The sequence below is a fragment of the Nelusetta ayraudi genome, unplaced genomic scaffold, assembly GCF_046127955.1.
Source record: "Nelusetta ayraudi isolate G7.1 ecotype Tasmania unplaced genomic scaffold, CSIRO-AGI_Nayr_v1 ptg000059l, whole genome shotgun sequence".
NCBI lineage: Eukaryota > Metazoa > Chordata > Actinopteri > Tetraodontiformes > Monacanthidae > Nelusetta > Nelusetta ayraudi.
The window spans coordinates 2,551,587-2,571,119 of NW_027466109.1; the positions used below are offsets into that span (position 1 = coordinate 2,551,587).

A 19,533-nucleotide genomic window follows, 5' to 3' on the forward strand; every position below is an offset into this window, starting at 1 on the left:
AAGAAATTATAATACCTCATACTTAAAAGCGTTACACGATGTGTGAGACACACTTTCTCTTGTGTTTTACTGTAGGTTGTTTGACTTTTACTCAGTCTTGTATTTATAGTAGTGTTAAATAGAATTTTGATTGGACTAGATCAAAATCTCAGTTTTAAAAAAAAATATACCCTGACAATTGGCAGTCAGGAATACTACTTATTTGTCTGTCTTTCAAATCTTCATGTGAGAATTTGACTTGCATGCGTTTCACTGGAATTGTAATAGTTGATGTTTTTTTTAACCTGCAAATTCCAGTTGTGCTCTCCAGCTTCGTCTTGGAAATTAAAGTGGAAAAAAAAACAACAACAGTGCTTAAATAAAGTGATTATTTCTCATCAGATAGACATACTCGGAAATGTTACTCATATGTTCTGTCTTTGTTATGCCCCAGTAACCTCGAGGTTAAAGCTAGACATAAAATCCCAGACCTTTGAGGTAAAACAATAAAACATTATCTCCTTGCTTACTTATTGCTAATTTGCTCCACTGATGTGACTTTCCATTTCTCACTGCGCTCTGCTAGTTAAAAAAAAAAAAAATATATATATATATATATATATATATATATATGTATATGTATATACATATATATATATATATATATATATATATATATATATATACATATATATATACATATACATATATACATATATACATATATATACATATATATATACATATACATATACATATACATATATACATATATACATATATATACATATACATATATATACATATATATATATATATATATATATATATATATATATATATATATACATATATATATATACATATATATATATATACATATATATATATATATACATATATATATATATATACATATATATATATATATATATATATATATATATATATATATATATATATATATATATATAAAAAATATGCAAATTAACGTCTCTCCTTCATAATACATTTGCAGGACTGCGTGTTTAAATCGCCGAGTCGCTCCGTTTGACCACGCCCCTGATGTACTACGTCACGCTTACGTGCCGTGCAGGGCGTGTGCGTACGGCGCAACTAGAGGACGACTCGCGCAACCTCGGCTCGGCTGTGTGCTAAAACTCGGCGGACACATCTCGCCGAAAGTTCATCGGAAAGGGGACACAGAGCGCGTCCGTCGTCGTCGCCGCCGCCCTCGATACACGAAACGCACAAAACGAGAAGAACGATGAAGTTGTTTTGGGCTGTTGGTGCCCTTCTGCTCAGCTGTTGGCGAGCCAGTGCATCCACAGGTAAGAATTTTGCGTCAGCCATATTGGGTAACTATGTAATATTATTAGTTAGACTTTGCCCTCCTCACGGTCAATAAACACGTCCATTCTCGACCCTGTCCTTTAAGGCGTAAAAATTGTCAACATTTTTTTTTGTCACCAGAAAACGGCGTCGTCGAGGCGAGATTCGATGACCTTATCCCGGCGTTGGGAGACTCCAACACGGCTAACGCTAGCATGATATCGCAAGAGACATTTCGCTAATTTGCGCTTGGCGATAGCCTCGCCGTAAGGTTTCGCCAGCAAACGGCAGATTTGACGTTTGAATCTGCGGAGAGAGACGAATTTCCATCGTCAAACGCCTTTCTCATCACGTGAGCCCCGATAATTTACAGCATATGGTGGCTGCGTGACGTTTGTTGTCGTAGTATCAAAAAAAAAAAAAAAACGGTCTATGAACGTCACCATGGGGCGGCGGTGCCTTTTCTGTTCGGGCGAGCAGTTCGGTTTGGGTGTGTTTTAGAAAAATAATATTAGGTTTCAGCAACGCTGCCGAAGTCCCTTGCTGAGCAACTGGTTCGCAGCGACAACGCAGTGTGAGAATGAAGCGGTGTTCTTGTGTTGTTAAACGCCTGTCAGAGTACAGATTAATTTTTTTTCCCTCCCCCTCTTCTCGGTGTCTAAGGTCATCACCCATATGCCGGTGACCTTTGTGTTGCCGAACGAGTGAAGGCTAGAAACACGCACACACGCAGAAAAACAACGTCCAACGGTTAGCGGTTTGTTTTTGTGAACCTGCCGAGAGGGATTGGACGGTCACCGCTGTGGTTGTCGCCATGTTGCAGGCCGCACCGTGCTCGCTGTCTGTGAACAAACATTTATTGTATTTTTCAAAAACAAGTGTTTTGATGGAGCTTTTTTTTTTTTTTTTTTTTTCATAAACAACTGTTTTGCACCCACACGTTAAGCTGTCACTGTTGACAGCCTAGTTTTAATGCGGTGCATGTTAAGTCACATCAAATAAGCAAATATCCAGTTTGTGGTCAGCAACAGACATGATCATTTTTGAGGGGATGAACTTGACGGATGAACACTCCCGTGCCGTGCAGTAACTCCTGCCAGTGGCAATGAAGGCAGTCAAGTGGACCAGAGGTAAAATTAGATTTCCCCCGAGTTCCAGTTCTCCTTTTACTCAACATAGGTTTGAAATTAGGTTACAAAGCACAGAGCCGAGGCCGTATTAATCATTCAGTGTTCAATCTGAGCCATTTGGTAAAAGGTGTTGATAGTCATTTTGAAATCGTCCACCATTTTGAGCCTCCATCATTTAACCTGCTCTTACTGAATGAGAGGGAAATGCTGAAAGCCTGCGGCTGCCTGCTTCTAATGGTGTTACGTGGGATGAGAATTGGACCTATTGGACCCTCCTTCCACGAAAGTGTCAAGTTTGAAGTGGTTTCAATTTAAAATTCAAACCACCCTCGTGTGAAAAATATATTTTTTTTTCTTTGCGTCAATGCTTTGGTCGCAGGGGGGGACCCTTCTTTTGAAATTGACATTGGATTGTTGTAACCCTCCTGAAAAGCACGCACACTCCATTGTGCTTTGTTTGCTCTGCGTGAGTGTTGAACGTGGGTTCTGGATTGCACATTTTAATCTTTTTCATAATGCTTTGTGCTTTTCTCAAGTTCACAGAAAGACAGAAAGATAGAGCAGGGCTTTCTTTGACTGTAGTTTGTTCTCTTCAATCTGTTATTTGTTACAAATATCAAACCTCCCACTGTGTATACAACACAAGGCCATTTTTGTATTGCTCAGCCATTACAACTTCTTGTTGAATATTGGGTAAAACGCACTGTCAGTCATCGCTGCCGTCGACTACATCCCACGTGGTTTATATTATGGGTAGTTGTCACTTTACAGTATAGCTGCCAATTTGTACAGGCCAGTGACCTGGAACGGTCACATAAGTAGATTTGGGGATTAGATGTGTTTTTCAAGTTTGAGGATTTTCTTCAGAGAATGTGAACAAGCCTCCGAGGTGTTTGGCCAGAAATGTAACAACAACATTCTCCTTTGAACCGCCCAAGTTCATAATCTCCCTGACCACCACTGAGTGGCCAAACAAATCCACCTGCTCGGATTTGAATCTGGAAAGTTGACCCACTGAGTCTAACTAATCAACATAAATACACATATGTGATCCGGGCTGTGGCTATATACATATTTTCTTTGCTATGATTTTTTTTTCCTTTGGCTATAATAACATATTTTCTTAATAATCTACATTAACACAATTTTATTTTCCATTCATTCTCCGGTATGGAGCTGTGTGGCTTTATTTTGTGCTCCGTGATCAGCTTTGTTCATCTCTGTTGTCTTTATGTTGCCTTTACATCACATGCCTTGGTTTTATTTGGACGGGTCAGAGTACCATAAATGGTTCAAACATTTTCCGTGACATTTTTGTGAGAATGTTGCTCTGACCCATGCCTTTTTCTCTGTGCCCACTTGTCATGTTTACATTTCATTTCTCTTTTTTTGTTTTAAATTAACTTTCTGTTTCTTTGTCTTTCTGTTTGCTTGCCTTTCTTCCATCTCAAACTCTCATCGTCACTGAAATCACCCTGGCTCGCTTTACACCCACCACTCTAAATGACTCTCTGCTTTGCCGGGGCCGACTGTGCTCGGCGCCCAGCGGGGTTCATCAAGTCCCCCTTGTCTCAGATGAAGCTAGAAGGTGACAGCGCACAACTGCACTGTGAGGTGATAGGAAACCCCGTCCCCGAGGTGCAGTGGTGGTTCGTAGAGGGCGAGGAGCCCGACGAGACTTTCACGCAGCTCTTTGACGGGGCCCGGGACGACCGCGTGCTAATAAACGCCACCTATTCAAGCCACGCCACTAGCACCATTCACCTCTCTGGCCTCAGCCTCAATGACTCGGGCATGTACGAGTGCCGCGCTTCCAACGACCCCGACCGCAATGCGCTGAAGAAGACGCCCAAAATCAAGTGGATCCGCTCGCAGGCAAACGTTATTGTGATGGAAAGTGAGTGGTAGATGAAGCATGAGGGGATGCGGCTTGGCTGTCATCTCCTCATTAGTGAAACCCTGGACATTCAGCTCCTGTTACATTTGGCTCCCATGCTTTTCCGGTCCAGTACCCTCCTCCTCCTCCCGGCCCCTCCCAGTATACCCAGTCCCCCGCCCTGTCCCCTCCTCTGAGGTTGTCCCGTAGTCCAACGCAAACCTGGTCAAGAAGCGTAGCTGAGCTGCCGCCTCATCCTTTATTTTCCCGATCCACCATGTTGTCTCTTTCATCTGATACCTCTGCCATACGTACACAGAACCATGATCCTCCTCCTAATACTGGTCATAAGGCTGGAAATGGCAAAATGGCAATCAATGATACAAATTGTTTTTAAAGAAAAGGGGGTGTCAGATTTGACTGCTTTTTGGTAGATTCCCATTTTACACTAACATTGGTTAACCCCCTATCTATTAGTGCTTGCAAAACAGTCCTGTTGCTCACTGAATGGTAGTAACAGAAGATGGCAACTTGATTTTGAAATAGAGTTTCTTTATTTTTTGCCATGGGGCATTTCTCTGCCTTATGGTCCAGTATTATTTGCGATGCTTTGAAGAGTCAGCGTTACTGATTGAAGCCACAAAGTTTATTCTCTGACTGATTCTTTGGTCACGGAATTGGCAGTAATATTCTCTATATATCTCAATATATTTGATTTCCCTTTTGTTGCTTCTTCTGCATGCAATTCTGAAAAATATCTTCCCTCCCTCGTGACCTTGTTTTAGTGTCTACTAGCTTTCCAGTCCACCTACTGCTGTGCCCTCCTCCGCTCCACCTGGTGTGCGACAGATCTCATTTCAGAGAGCTGTCTTGCACCTTTCCTTGGTACTTTTGTTAGAATTTATGCTTGTGTTGAAACATATTCAATCTTTCAATTTGTCTGAACATTCATCACTTTACCAAACCTATTATGAAAACCAAAATTACCTTCTAATAATGCATCCTCTTGTAATGACAATAGCATGATCATAATTATTAAACGCTCCCCTTTTTTTTTTGACTTTCTATTTTGTACCTCAGAGACATTTTTCCATTTTCTGGAACCACTAGACGTGGAATTAATGACCAAGTGATAATGAGAAATTTCAGTATTAAATCTTTCAGATTGTTCCAAGTCTGCAAACGCAAAACTTTCCACGCTGACACCTTCCTCACTCCCAGCCTCCATTTGACACACAGGAAATTCACTTGTCCCCTTGTCTTGTTTATCCGAAGGTCCCGTCATCGTGGCTGAACCTCCGGAGGTCGTCAACCAGACCTCTGCTATCCTCAACTGCAACTTGACCGGCAATACCCTTCCCATCAAGGGCTCCCACTGGACGCACAATGGCAAAACCATTGAAAGCTCCAACTCTGAGGCGCCTTCCCCCCTCACAACCCTGAAGTGAGTAGCTGCAGCCCAGTCAGTAACTCAATAACAATAATAATAATTATAATAATTATAATAATACAATTTTGTATGGTTTTTTTTTAATGCAAATACACAGGAAAATAAAGAAGTATTCTTTCAGTCTGAACTATAGAAAAAAGAGCAAGTTTAACTTGCATACTATTTTTATCTTGGGTGACTGAAATGTGCAAATTCTGTCGCAGGTTTGCTAATAATCCAATACATATTTCAAAAACAAAAAGATGAAATTTATGTCAAGTATGAACAAACCCAAAGCAGAATCAGGACACGTGAAATTGGATCTGGTCAGACTGGATTCTGGCGTCCTTCAGATTTAGAAATGACTCAAATACCTGCCAGTGCACCGTTGGTCTCAGCAGACGGGTCACATGGTCTCTGCCACGGCGAGTCATAAATCATTTAAAAAACCCAAGCAATATTCTGTGCATTCCTGAAACACAGCGTCTTCCATCGTGATTGTGTTCTTGTTTTAGTGTCAGTCGCACAATGAATGTTCTTTTGCTCTTGTTCACCAGTGACCTGCGAGCCACATGCGGGTTGTTTGCCCTGTTAGCAAAGAGGGCAAACTAACAGAGGGCCGATATGGTCGGAGATATGAAAGAAATCCAAGTTGGGCACTCAGACCTGTCGTGTGAGCGCAGCCTCACCCCACTGTGAGGGCCACCATTCAGGCGGTTACTGCTCCTGATTAGCAGTGAGATGGACCGTGCACTCTCGCAGCTTTGCCTGCGATGTTGGCAGCAGGAGAAAGCGCCACCGGCAGTGTGCTCACTTGCTCTGACCTTAATTCCCCATTAGAGAGCAGGCAGGGCTCGATGGGACTGGAGCACCAAACAATAGCAGTATTGGTGATTACTGGGGAGCAAATTTGAAATATTCATTCAGCGAGCACGCAGCCTTATTTCTTTACTCGGAGCATAAACTGCGTTGTCTTGTGAATTCTCGACTGGGCCCAGTGGAAAAACTGGTCCTTGTTGTGGTTTCATTGGGAGCCGGTAGAGGTCACATGCCCGATGCCTGAAGTCGCTCGATGTGACCTCTTTCGCAAGAAGGTTTTTGCCCTCATCCCTCATCTTGTTGTTTTTCTGTTCTGCAGTTTGGAGAAGATCGGTTACAACTCTGGCGGGAAGTACGAGTGCGTGTTCCTCACCGAGCCAGTGGCGAAGGAGACCATTGAAGTCAAAAGTGAGTTGACAAACTCTTCGAAGCACAGCTGCTTGATATGCTATCTTTCAAGTCCACTGCTGTTGACGGTGGGGGTGTAGCCGAAAGAATGTAGGAACAGCGCTCAGTGATCTAAGGTTCAAAATCCAAACCAAATTGTAACAGACTGCTGGGGGTGGTTAATCATTGGACCCAGTAAAACCGCTGTGATGTAATCAGATAAGGACGCCAGACTTCTGAGATATCCCGACCGTCTCGATGTCATAAAAACAGACAAGGCTATCTCCCGCCGTCCTTCCCGACCTCACTGCTTCTCCTTTCTCCCTGCTGCAGCGCCGCCTCACGTCGCCGCCTACAAGCACTCTGAGCACGGCAATGAGAAGGACAAAGCCACGATGGTCTGCATCAGCCACAGCTATCCTCTGCCGACTGAGTGGACCTGGGTCAAGGAGGTGGACGGCTCCCAGACGGTATTGGTCCTCATAGCATTTCTGTCTGTCTGTCGGTCGGTCTGTCGGTCGGTCTGTATACACAAAAAGAAATGAGGGATTTAAACATTAACCTCATCATGCCACACGGGGGCAGATTTACACTGGTTTTCTTCCAGTTTGCTTCCAGTGCTGATGGAGTTAATGCAGATTTAAACAGTCGGATATCCTTGAAATGTCACAGGCTTCATGCTAGTCGCATCACAACAGTGCCTGAACTTAATTACAGGTTTGCTATACTTGCTCTAATCCTTGCTGTAATTGCGTTTTGTGTTGAACATTGTTCCAGTATCAAAATGTTAACCCAGTGAACAGGAGTGCTGTGGTGGAACTATGAGAGAATACCAGTAATACTCGCCACAGAACTGATTTAGTCACTCAGACTTTGGTTGTGGCAAGTGTGTGGTCATGTCCATTGTTTTGTGTCTGACCGCGCCCCCCCCCCTTTTTTTTTTTTAGCCCATCATCAATGGCACAAGTGACAAGTACGAGATCAAGAGCACCCCCGAGAAGACCACCCTGACCATCAACGACCTGAACATGGAGACGGACATCGGAGACTACGTCTGCTCCGGCACCAACGACCTCGGCAGCGCCAACGACAAGATCTACCTGCGCGTCCGCAGCCGCCTGGCCGCCCTCTGGCCCTTCCTGGGCATCGTGGCCGAGGTCATCGTCCTGGTGACCATCATCTTCATCTACGAGAAGAGGAGAAAGCCCGATGAGATCAACGACGGTACGCTCGGCACCACGCCCCCATCACGGCACGTCACATCAGCGCCTAGGCTGACTGGCTGACTGACTGACCGACTGAAGTTAATGCTGCGCGGTCATAAATGAGCTAAAGGCAGTTGTGTTGGCGGCCTAACCGATGATTTCAGTGATCATTTCATCGCCACTATCAGTGATAATGGGTTCTTTCAATGGGGTTTGTTTATAGCCTAAAAGGTCTACTAAAACCCTGGTTCCTTGGTACTGCAGCTATATATTATTATAGCTATATTACTATTACGCATTCAAAATGTAGGTGTCAGTTTTTTGTGTTTTTGCTTTTGTTGCTGCAGAATTTTTCCCTTAAGATCCTCCTTTGTTCTTTTCTGTTTATCTCGCAATGGTTTTTTTTGAAAAAAAAAGAAAAAAAAGCCATCACCGAATCTGTATCTTAATGTTTCTAAAACAGTCCGTGTTGACGACCTAAGTTCTTATCTCGACAGCAGATTTGAAGAATTGATTAATATTTCTACCTCACGTGGCTGCCCGTCGATGCCCGATCGCCCGGGTTGGGCATCATGTTATTGGCTACAGTGAGTCTGCGGGGGGGCCGTTCCGCACGATGCCTCTGCGATTCCTACATGCTTGGAGGCGCTGCCGCATATTTCAGAAATATTTACTGCACCAAAGCATCTTCACTTGTCAAGGAGAAAAGAACGGGCAAAGAAAACAGCTACAGCAGTCGGACGTTCTGCCAGTTAACCAAATAAAACTGTTACTTCAGACTGGAGACCATAAGTTACTGATGAAAATGAAATGTTTTTTTTTCTTTTTGCAATAAGGTCATTAGTGACTTGCATCTAAAATGCTCCCTGCGCAATAGGAAGCGGGTTTGGTGGAGTCTTAGTCACTCTGCTTCTCTTCTGCTTTCATTTCTTATCAGTGGAACAAGCGAGGTGTCAGTGTTGAGCTCTCTGTTCAGTTGCTGTGTTTGTGGAAACTCTTATCGTTATTATTTCCATGTTTACTTCTCTGTTCGCTGCTGATTTTGCATTTTGGTAAGTGAACAAATACTGCATGTCGGACTGAAGTGGTTGAGCTGCGATGACCGGCGTGGACAAAAAGCTATGGGAGTCTGAATGAGTCGCTTTCATAGTCGCCACTTCTCCGAGGGAGAACGCGCTCGGACGGGTTGCCACTCTTTCACTGGCCCTGTGATCACAGCAAAGCTTGTCAACCATCCCCATCTGCTCATTGGTCCCTTTGTTTCTAACACACGCTGAGTTTGAGCCAATGAAAGAGTCCAATGAGACGCGACTTGAGCCGGCGGACAACTTTCGAGTTTTGCCTTGAGGCCGTTTGAGGTTTAACGGTCGATATTACAGCATTCTGCCTTCTGCATGCCTTCTGCATCTTGTACTTTTTGCATGATTTAAGAAAAACGGGGGGGGGGGATTGAAAGGCAGCCTCGCAAAGGCCAGTTGCGCCATTTACATTTGTGTCATTGTCATGTGTCAGCAACACCCTACGCTGTCAATACGTGCCTCTGCTCTGGTGTAAGTAGCACCACTGTACCCAGCAGGCGGCGCCGGTTCCAAGGCGCTCCGTGTTGTTTCTTACTGCAGCCAGCGCAGCGCTCCTTTGCTGTTCCTCTGCTTGGGTTTTTTTTGTTTGTTTTTTTTGCATGAGACTCTGGACGGTTGGAACAAACACGTAATTTTTTTTTTAAGACCTTTCATTTATTGAGGTTCAGCTTGAGGTCTTCGGTAACGTGTCTTTTTTTCCTAGGTCTGCAGTGCATTGCATCTCAGAATATTGGTTTATGATGCATCGTCAGTATTGCGATAGACAGGCATGCTGCAGTCCATGTTAAAGTTGCCCATAATCTCATTGTGCACACATGCTCTAACATTAAGGCCAGGTTTAGCATGTAATGTTTGCATCCATTCAGAACGGTGTGTCGGACTCTGCTAACTTTGTGCTTCTCTCTTATTTTGATCACACCACTGAGCAGATGACGACTCAGGAGCTGCTCCTCTGTGAGTATCTGGCAGCCGCAGATCAGATTCATTTCTCTTTCTTTTTTTTCCCCTTACACCAAACTAACATTCCCTTCTCGATGTCCTATTTGTTTTCAGGAAGAGCAATTCTAATGCAAATCACAAAGACAAGAATGTGAGGCAAAGGAATTCAAACTAGACGCTGATGGAGGTATGACACTCCCGCAGTCAAACCCGAATCCAATGTCCAGTCTTAAAAACTTTCTTTAAAGGCCCAGTTTGTAAGATTATTAACCTCTAGTGGTAAGAAAGTGTATTGCAAAACAAATTAGTACATTTTATCACATTTAGTGCTATGCCCAAGTACGCTCATTATCCGTCCTGCGGAAAGATGCTCCTCTTTTTGTGACTTTGTTTTGTTTATATATGTTTTACTGTATATATCTTTATTGTTGGTTAGAAAATGCCTAAAACAACTTAAAGCTAAATTGTAAAGGGATCTGCAAAAGTGCCAATATCTGATTAATCGTTTAAATAATCGCCAGATTAATCGATTATGAAAGTAATTGTCAGTTGCAGCCCTATTATACATGTCTGCATGTTCACGTTTGGCTTTTAAAAGGAAATGTAAAATAAAGCACATGACTTCACAGTTAACTTTCTCCCCCCCTTCTTTTTCCAGACAGACAGCCAGATGTCAGTCGAGGATCCAGCTGTTGTGTTGCACACCATACTGTGCGCCCTGCAATTTTAAGTACCTTTATTTTTGTGCTTGGGTGTTAATGAAGACGATCCATTTCCTGTCCCCCCCCCCCCCCCTGCTCTTCCTCCCTCCTCCATCCTGTGCTGCAAAGCACATAGTGTGAAATAATTTTCTGCTTGAGGCCGTGGGGCAAACTACTGCATGAGTTTAAATGCTGTCAATAGAGAAAAAAAAAAACGTGTGTTCATTGTAAAATCATAGGAAGTTCATGTGAGGAATGCTTAGTTTGTGGTTCTTTGCTTTATTTTGAAACTTTCCCACACTGACCTCGAACCGTTGCGGTCGGTTTGCTGTCCTGTTCTGCAGTGTGGAATGGTTCACTTGTACCGCGCAAGTTGTGTTTGGAGGATCGGAAACACCACTGGTCCCGATAAATCACTGCCATTCTTTTCTAGCATTGACTGGAGCACACTCCTTTGAAAGTCCCACACACCTTATCTGTCCCGACAACACTATGAACCTCCCTTAGCAGAGTTTTATACTTTGCCTTAACAAGCAGCGTTTTATTTGCTTTTTTGTTTTTATTTGTTACAGGCTTTTTAACAGTGACGCTTAAAATTAGACGCAGAGATGACTTGTGAATCAGTGTCTGCTAGATTTTGTTGCCGCAAGAAATTAGCATTATATTCACGCTTTGCGTTTCTTTCCTTTTTTTTTTTTTTGAAACAAAAATTTGAAGTCAAGATTGTAAGTTGCCGCGCGTTTTTCCTGTCACATACGATCCGTCTGTATTTTATTGAGGACCAAGTGCAATAGATTGAACATCTGTTGCTTCTGTCGAACGCAGCCTTCAATGAGACGCACTGACGCTTCAGTCTAATCAAGCACATAATCCTACTGATCTAATGCAGCCACTGAAGGTTTCCTTCTCACTCCGTGTCATCAGAGATGCGTTTGTGTGCGATTGTTGAAACTGTCACCTGTTCCCTCTGTACTGTGTTGATGATTCAGAAGCCATATGTTCCATTTAGGCTGAGTAGTGTTGTGATTGGATGTGATAATTTCAGAGTTGCCCAAATTGAAAAAAAAAAAGCAAAAGAATAAGCCAGAATTGTGTACGTTGTTGTACTATCTATTAAAAAAAACAATTGAAGACAAATTTGATGTACAACTTGACAAACTAAATAAATGTATTGGATTTTATGTATCTGTCTGCACTTGTCATTTATTTACACGACTAAATGAGTGCGTGACTTTGAATGAAGTACCTTTTTGTACAGTTTTGACAGAGCTGCGTTTTAACTGGCATGCACAAAACAGAAATGAGGTGGAGTTAAAAGTTGAGCCTCACCAGTGGCAAAACCTTTTCCAGTGCAGCTCATCAACTTTAACCTGCAGCAAGTCACATACTTAGAAGTTAGAGCCTGCTTTTCAAAGACGCACATTACGTGCAACGTTATTATTCAACTTCGAAGTCTTAAAGAGAAAACAATTACTATGTTCACCACCGTATATATGTGTGTGCGCATGTGTGTCAAGTTTAGTGTATGCAAATCCTCTTAATCCCTCCCTTTGAAAGCGCTGCAACTCTCCCCATCCTGCCACTGCGTCAACAAAGAGCGGCACGCGTGCACTGCTTTGCACCAGACATGAACACAAACACAAAATTGTAATCCACAGGAAAGCAAAACAATGCAGAACAAATGCTCGCAATAATCTGTGATACAGTGACGCTCCTGCCGAGTCCGTGTCTGCTCAGTGGAGACTGCGGTCACGCCAACTACGCTTCGGAAAGGCTCAGTCGCGCCATCTACACTGTAAAATTGAGTGCGTGTTTTTTTTTTTTTTTTTTTTTTTAAAGCGCTTTCTGCAAACTCCACCCGATTCTTGTTCTACATGTCCTCAACTACCTCTGAGATGATTTTCAACTTGATTAAATGTTGCATTATCTGATAATCTGATGCTGAAGTTATCCACCGCATACAATACAAAATCTGCTTCCATAGGCAGACTCAAATATTCATTAAAATTCTGGGGTTCTGGTTTTTCTGAAGTTCTGACGTGATTGCGACGCAGCTCTTGTATGCAGTGCACGCATATGTCCACAGAGCGTCACTATTTACCCACGATGAGGTCCTAGCGGACGTATTGGGTGCCGTGGGGCGGACCAGCAACAGGCACGGAGCTCATGTCCAAGTTTCGGTGTGTTTTTGGAGCTACTACTGATTACCTGACCAGACTGTGTTGGTCAAGTGTCGTGTTTCATCCGGGTATGGCACGCTGAATCAGCGTAACGTAATAAAAGTTTTTTCTTTCTTTTTTTCTAATGACCTAATGAAGATTACCTGGGCCCCTCTCGTAAACATACTACCAAACAAAAAAATAATGCAGTGTTTGAATACAATCTGGAAAAAAAAAAAAATAATAATGAGAACGTGAAAACGCAGGTGTTGTGTTGTGGTTGATTATTGGGTGTGTCCCGCTTTGTTCACTGCCTGCGTGGCCTGCCTAGTTTCAGAGGCACAGGTCACACACACACACACACACACACACACACACACACACACACACACACACACACACAGTGTGCAGCCATAGAAACGGCACCGGCGCGCGCGCTGCGTTACACACCCTGAAGTGGCGCGTGGACGGAAAGCAGAACAGCGACGCTCCAACTCAAAAAGTACGTCCTTCCTCCGCGCTGCTTCCGCCGCCACTTTCGCCCAACTCTCGCGGCCTCAGAGCCGGGGTAGAGGTCGGGGAGCGTCCCGCCCCTCTGTCTGCCTCTCTGCCGCGATGGACGAGACGGAGGACGGCGATGAAGAGCCCAAATTCCAGCATCATTCTCGAGCGCCACCGGCTCTTCCTCCACCCCGTCCGGCCGCCGGCCCCCCGGCCGCACGCGGGGATCACGGGACCGAGATGAAGAGACGCGCGCCAGGAGGCGGAGCCGCGTGCGTTGCGCGCAAAAACTCCAGCCAGAGCAGCAGCAGCGAGCCGTGGCTGGCGCGAGGCGATGACTCCGCACCTGTGGGCGCAGCCTCAGCAGCAGCAGCAGCAGCAGCAGCAGCAGCAGCTCCCTCGCGCCACAGCGGGGATGCCGCCGGCGCCTCGCGCGCACAGCTCAGAGCCAGAGGGCACGCGGTGTCAGAGGCGGGCGTGGCAGGCGCCTCGGCCATCGGCATGATATGCAACAAGAACGGAGACTGTAGGAGGGACCCCGCGAGCTCAGGGAGCCTCTCCTCCCTCATCTCCCGCCAGGAGAGTGGGGTAGCGGCGTCCGCGGCCGACGAGGAGAAAGCTGCTCTCATGGACGGCTCGGTGCCCTCAGCCGGGTCCCTGACTCAGGGGCCCGGGGCCGCCGAGGTCAGAAGCGCGGCGGCGGCCGCCGACAAGAAGGACTCCAGAGTTTCCTTCTCTAACGCCCCGGTGGGGAAGAGCCAGAGCTCGAGGAACTCCGTGGCGTTCCCCAAAGCCGAGGACGGTTCCCAGATCGTGGCGGATGACGGGGAGCCCAGCAGCAACCAGACTTACATGCAGCGGCAGTTCAGCTCCATGCTGCAGCCGGGAGTGAACAAGTTCTCCCTGCGCATGTTTGGCAGCCAGAAGGCGGTGGAAAAAGAGCAGGAGCGCGTCAAGTCGGCGGGGAACTGGATCATACACCCGTACAGCGACTTCAGGTACGGGACGAGTCAAGTAGTAGTAAACAGTTAAACAGTTACCTATGACCAAAACATTTCACATTTTGATATCATATTATTATGATATCGATTATTTTGTTAATATTAAAATCTCAAACTTTCACATTAGTAAATATATTAGTTTAAGAAATATAAGCAAACTGAAATAATGTGACATGGATGACGACAAACAGCCACATTCCTTTTTCTGCAGGATCTCTGCAGCTGCACCCTAAAAATAACACCCAAGTTTTAGATGTTTATGCGTTTCAGCACCAAGGACAGCATCTCCATCCATCTGGAGAATAAAACAGTAGCAGCAGCCTGAAATAAACTATAACCGAGCACGCAGCTGCATGGCTCACATTTCCCATCTGAAATTTAAGAATATCGATCAGCGAGCTCACGGGAAGCCTTCCAACGGAACATTCCTAAACAAAATATCCCCCGGAACAGAGAGGGACTGTAGTCATGACTCAGCAATGCTTGTAAATCAATGTTGCTTATGCAGAGTCACAGACTGAGCAACTGAGGAATGAAGGGAGTCGCCTTAGAAACCTAACAAACAAACTGATTCTTTGTACTTTCTTTTTTTAATCTGGTCTGTAAAAAACATCAAGCTCAAAGAGAGCTGTTTGGCATTTTGATTGATTATTGGGGAAAGCGCTCACTAATTAATTGTGCTGATGGATTCATCAATACATCTACTCATCTCCTGGCCTCCTAAATGAAAACTGCCGCTCTAATGACACACTGTATTAAAGGTCACACATTAGACCCGCTCGCAGATCTTTATTTTCCATTTCTGAACTCCAGAGCAGTTACACACAATTCATTATTATCTATTTTTCTCTAAATATATATTTTAAAAAAACCTCTCCTGATTTAGCCCTCCTGCCAGTGTGCTTGTCTGTAACTCCCTGTTAAAAAGTATCACACCCTGGGAAGGGGACAAAAGCTGAGGTGGCCTCAGAGGGCAGAAGCAACATATGACTTGTGGAGTTGTCGCTAACCTGTGAGAGGTATCGGGGCCCTTTGTGACATTTGATGATGTTGGACCCTTAAATGGCAATGTGAGAGTTTAATTGACTCTAGATGTCTCCTCGTGGCTGATTTTAGATTCGTCAAGGTTTATTCTGGTTTAACATCCACCTTCAGCGTCCTTACGCATCAACTAGGAGGTCGCAAGCAGAGAAAACACTTTTTCAATCGTGTCTCTTTCTGCCCGACCCCATCAGGTTCTACTGGGACTTCTCAATGCTGATGTTCATGGTGGGAAATCTCATCATCATCCCGGTGGGCATCACCTTTTTCAAAGACGAGACCACCACGCCCTGGATCATCTTCAACGTCGTGTCCGACACCTTCTTCCTCATGGACCTGGTGCTGAACTTCCGCACCGGCATCGTGTTCGAGGACAACACGGAGATCATCCTGGACCCGGACAAGATCAAGAAGAACTACCTGAAGACCTGGTTCGTGGTGGACTTTGTCTCCTCCATACCCGTGGATTATATTTTCCTCATCGTGGAGAAGGGCATCGACTCGGAGATGTACAAGACGGCCCGGGCGCTGCGCATCGTCCGCTTCACCAAGATCCTGAGCTTGCTGCGGTTGCTGAGGCTGTCCAGGCTCATCCGCTACATCCACCAGTGGGAGGAGGTAGGACAAGATGTTGACACACCCCACCACCCCATCCCTGCACCCCCCATCCAGTCCAAGAGATGAAAATGAGGCTGCATTTCATATCCAGCGTTTACATTCTGCGTCACACAAGCAGCCTTTCAATAAGCCCTGTCATGGCCAGTTCCAGATTCATTAAATTAATCTTGGTGTTTGAATTCCAACAATGAAGGAGAAAAAAACAACAGTTTTTTTGCTGTACTGGCCTCACAAAAAGCCATCAGAGGCTGTTTTGGCTCTCTTCCCCCCTCCCCTACCTGCTCCATCCGTGGCTCCGCCTTGGAACTGCCCACTCCCTTGTTGTGATGTGCACAACGGAGTGGGCTTCCCTGCTAGCTAGCGGGGGACGTAGCAATCAGCAATCAGCAATCAGCTAGTGACGTGGAAGCTGGAGCAAAATTCAAACGTCTCGTTTCGATGCAGTAACAGGGAAAAAGTCAGAGCATCTAGAAATGCGCAAGTTGTCATTTGTTTGTACTTTGTGTGTTAGTTGTCATGCCAGTAACGCAAAAAGACATTTTGAAGAGCTGATAAAGTTTACAATAATAGGACCCTTTTAGTTCAAGGCTGCTGTAAAGTGATATGAGAAAGTGGGACAAACACCTGGGTCTCTTCACTGTCCTCTGAGAGGAATGAGGGCCCTTTTTTACATCACAAAGAGCTTTGCACTCACATGTTTTCAGACAGGCGAAGCAAGTAAAAGAGGGTGGATGGGCTTTTCTCATTTCTGGGGAGATCATCGACAGGGTTGAGGCACACGTTTCCTTTTATCTGAAAACACCTGAGATCTCGAGAACATTCCGCACAGCGTGAGCCTTTGGAAATAGAGCTACAGGAAGTTTCCATGTGAAGCTTTTCTACCTTTAGCTACCGTGGCACCCAAATCCCGACAATTAGGATGATTTTGCTTGCAGCCAATCATTGTCAGTATTGCTAATTTCTTTTAGCTATTAGTGTTCTGAATTCGGCTCATTGGAATTGAGTTGGCAGGGCGGCACTGGCACTTTTGCTTTCACATCTAGATACACTGCTTCCAGCTGCAGGATTATTTCACTGTATTGATCAACGGTGTTTTCTCCACCACAGAACTAAGTTGCAGTTTCACTCGCTAAATAATTAATTGTCCAGACCTGGATTCCAGTTGCAGCGCTTTGTGTTATTCCGTTTGTATATTAAAACAATCCTTCTCTCAATCAAAGCCCGCTGTCACACTCACAAAAATGAGATTACTGCTGTGTTCAACCACCGAGCTGCCGTGAAAAATGAAAATGAGCTTATCAGTTTGATGACCGAAAAACAGCCTTTTCTGAGACCACATCGGCCCTTGACATTAATTTCCTATGTTCCCCTCCCTCATAACAAGAGCTGACACCCCAGTTTTGTCTCAGTGCCTCGTCGCACGCCGTCGCAAATGGACAGTAGCCAAGTGGATAATCAAAGCGCTTCATCTTTCCGTCAGCTTGACATAACAGGAAGTGATTTTGCTGTGTTATCGGCCCTTATGTAACACAGTAAACACAATAAACTTTGCTTCCGAGTTTAAGCAAACCAAGTGTATATGAGTCAGGTGTGTGTGCATTTGTGTGTGTGTGTGTGTGTGTGTGTGTGTGTGTGTGTGTGTGTGTGTGTGTGTGTGTTCCCCTGGGCCGGAAGAGTACCTGCTGCTCTCCTGATTGCCGAGTGGTAATCTGAGCTGGATGAGAACCCTGATTACTGATTCAAGCACTCACGCACTCGACTCCCCTCTCCAGCCAACCGCGGCTCTCCAGTCGTGTCAGCTGACCTCGGCCCGCCTCAGCGTGGAGCCTCGCAACCACCAAACCCTTGTCTCGTCATCTAGGCGACTGTTTGTTGCCGGCGTAGGGACGGGCGTTGAACAAAACGAGTGCGTCATCAATCATGTTAATGGATTAAAAAGCAAACAAACAAGCAGAACAACAGAATGAGTCCGGGTTGATTTGTTTTTCTTAAATCACCTTTTAACAGATTGACGTGTTTGTTTTTTACTGAAGCAGCGACAGCCGGACTAATTTCCTCCTGGCTTCTAGAAGCCAGACCATAATACGTTTCTGTTTCGATCGGATCAGCTGAGTGGTTGTTTTTTCCGATGCAGGGAAATCTTGAAGTTTGCAAATTATTAAACGTATTGGGGGCCAAATCGCAGAGAGAAACGTTGGTGTTCCCATCCTGAATCGCTGAGTGTGCGCGTCGGAGACGTGCACACGTCATCTTTATCCAATGGGTTTGCTGGCAGCACTGCTCCTTGACCCAGATCTGGCTCTGACAGTGACGCCCGACCAGGTGCCGTCTGTGGCGTCGGCTGTAGGTGGGGGTGGGCGGGTAGAGGGGCGGTGGGGGCGGGGGGGGAACATTAGTCCCGCAGCCTCATTAATCATAGTGGGAACCCTCGCTGATCACAGGCCAGGGCCTCTCAGAGTGTTTCCCTCTTTTCCGGAATCAGCGAAGCCTGTTGGGGTTTGGGGGGCAAGTCGGGAATCCTCGAGAAAGTCTCCTTCATATTTTAGCAGTAATAATAATCCAGCGGCAGAACCAACTATTTTATTTATCACTATCATTTTGTATTTGTGCCCAGATTGTAATCAGATTCCGAATGCCAGGATTTGATGGACAGTTTCTTTTTTCTCAGATACTAATGTACATGTACGTAATACATGAGCACATGGCCTGATGGACTGTGTGTCTGTCGGCTGAGGAAAACAATAAAGGGCTATTTTGGAAGTAGGGATAGTTCGTACGTCAGCTGCAGGGAATGTTGGTCACGTCTGCAGACGCTCCCTGTTTTTTCGTTGATTTGTTTATTTATTTATCTATTTATTTTTGAGGAACAGCTACAAACAAAAGCAAACAGCTCATTAGCGCTCAGCCAGTGGAACAACGCGTAGCTGGTGCAAAATATAAAATATAATAGCAAAAAATAACAATGCCGAGCACTGAGGCTCCCTGGGGGACGCGCGCGGCGCTCTAATTTCTTATTTTAATTGTGCGCAATTAAACCAACATCTGTCTTTTTTTTTTCATTTAACATGTTCAAAATGTGGGCTGCTGTAGGTTCACGGTGGGGCAATGAGGCTGACTACAAGTAGACTTGTCCTATATTTCAATGTAAATGCTTGTTTTGTTTTCATTAGCAAATGAAAACACAACAGTTACGTGATTTTAGTCTCTGTGCTGTCTGTAATGTAGAAAGTATGGCACAGGTATCACTTAAAAACATGATTTTTTTTTTTTTTTTTGCTCCTTTGAAAGTTTTGCACTGGTCCTTTCAAAATGGCAGCGCTGACCAAGGTCTCCTTTG

At 44.9% G+C, this 19,533-nt stretch overlaps 2 protein-coding genes across 3 annotated transcripts in view; both read left to right on the forward strand.

Annotated features, from left to right (window-relative positions):
• The first annotated feature begins 1,078 nt into the window (after positions 1-1,078).
• Positions 1,079-11,572, forward strand: bsg (basigin). 2 transcript variants are annotated; one of them, XM_076039651.1, is made up of 9 exons: positions 1,079-1,310; positions 3,988-4,338; positions 5,593-5,761; positions 6,885-6,973; positions 7,286-7,422; positions 7,900-8,176; positions 10,166-10,190; positions 10,290-10,362; positions 10,834-11,572. In XM_076039651.1, the coding sequence occupies exons 1-8, from the start codon at positions 1,247-1,249 to the stop codon at positions 10,348-10,350; spliced, it is 1,173 nt and encodes a 390-aa protein (XP_075895766.1). In that variant the 5' UTR covers positions 1,079-1,246; the 3' UTR covers positions 10,351-10,362; positions 10,834-11,572. The 2 variants fall into 2 exon arrangements, with proteins under 2 accessions (XP_075895766.1, XP_075895767.1); XM_076039652.1 differs by lacking the exon at positions 3,988-4,338 and having other exon boundaries at positions 1,084-1,310.
• A 1,807-nt stretch (positions 11,573-13,379) lies between these two features.
• Positions 13,380-19,533, forward strand: part of hcn2b (hyperpolarization activated cyclic nucleotide-gated potassium channel 2b) — a 30,164-nt gene continuing 24,010 nt past the window's right edge. Inside the window, exons 1-2 of the mRNA XM_076039149.1 lie at positions 13,380-14,534; positions 15,773-16,196. Of these exons, the coding sequence (XP_075895264.1) occupies positions 13,651-14,534; positions 15,773-16,196 (1,308 nt within the window). The 5' untranslated portion in view covers positions 13,380-13,650. The remainder of the gene's footprint in view (positions 14,535-15,772; positions 16,197-19,533) is intronic.

Bases quoted from the DNA above. Each gene is read 5' to 3' on its own strand.
- bsg (XM_076039651.1), top strand. From the start codon at position 1,247: ATGAAGTTGTTTTGGGCTGTTGGTGCCCTTCTGCTCAGCTGTTGGCGA. The intron at 5,762-6,884 runs GTGAGTAGCTGC...TCTGTTCTGCAG, and splicing joins TCCCCCCTCACAACCCTGAA to TTTGGAGAAGATCGGTTACA. The intron at 8,177-10,165 runs GTACGCTCGGCA...ACCACTGAGCAG, and splicing joins GCCCGATGAGATCAACGACG to ATGACGACTCAGGAGCTGCT.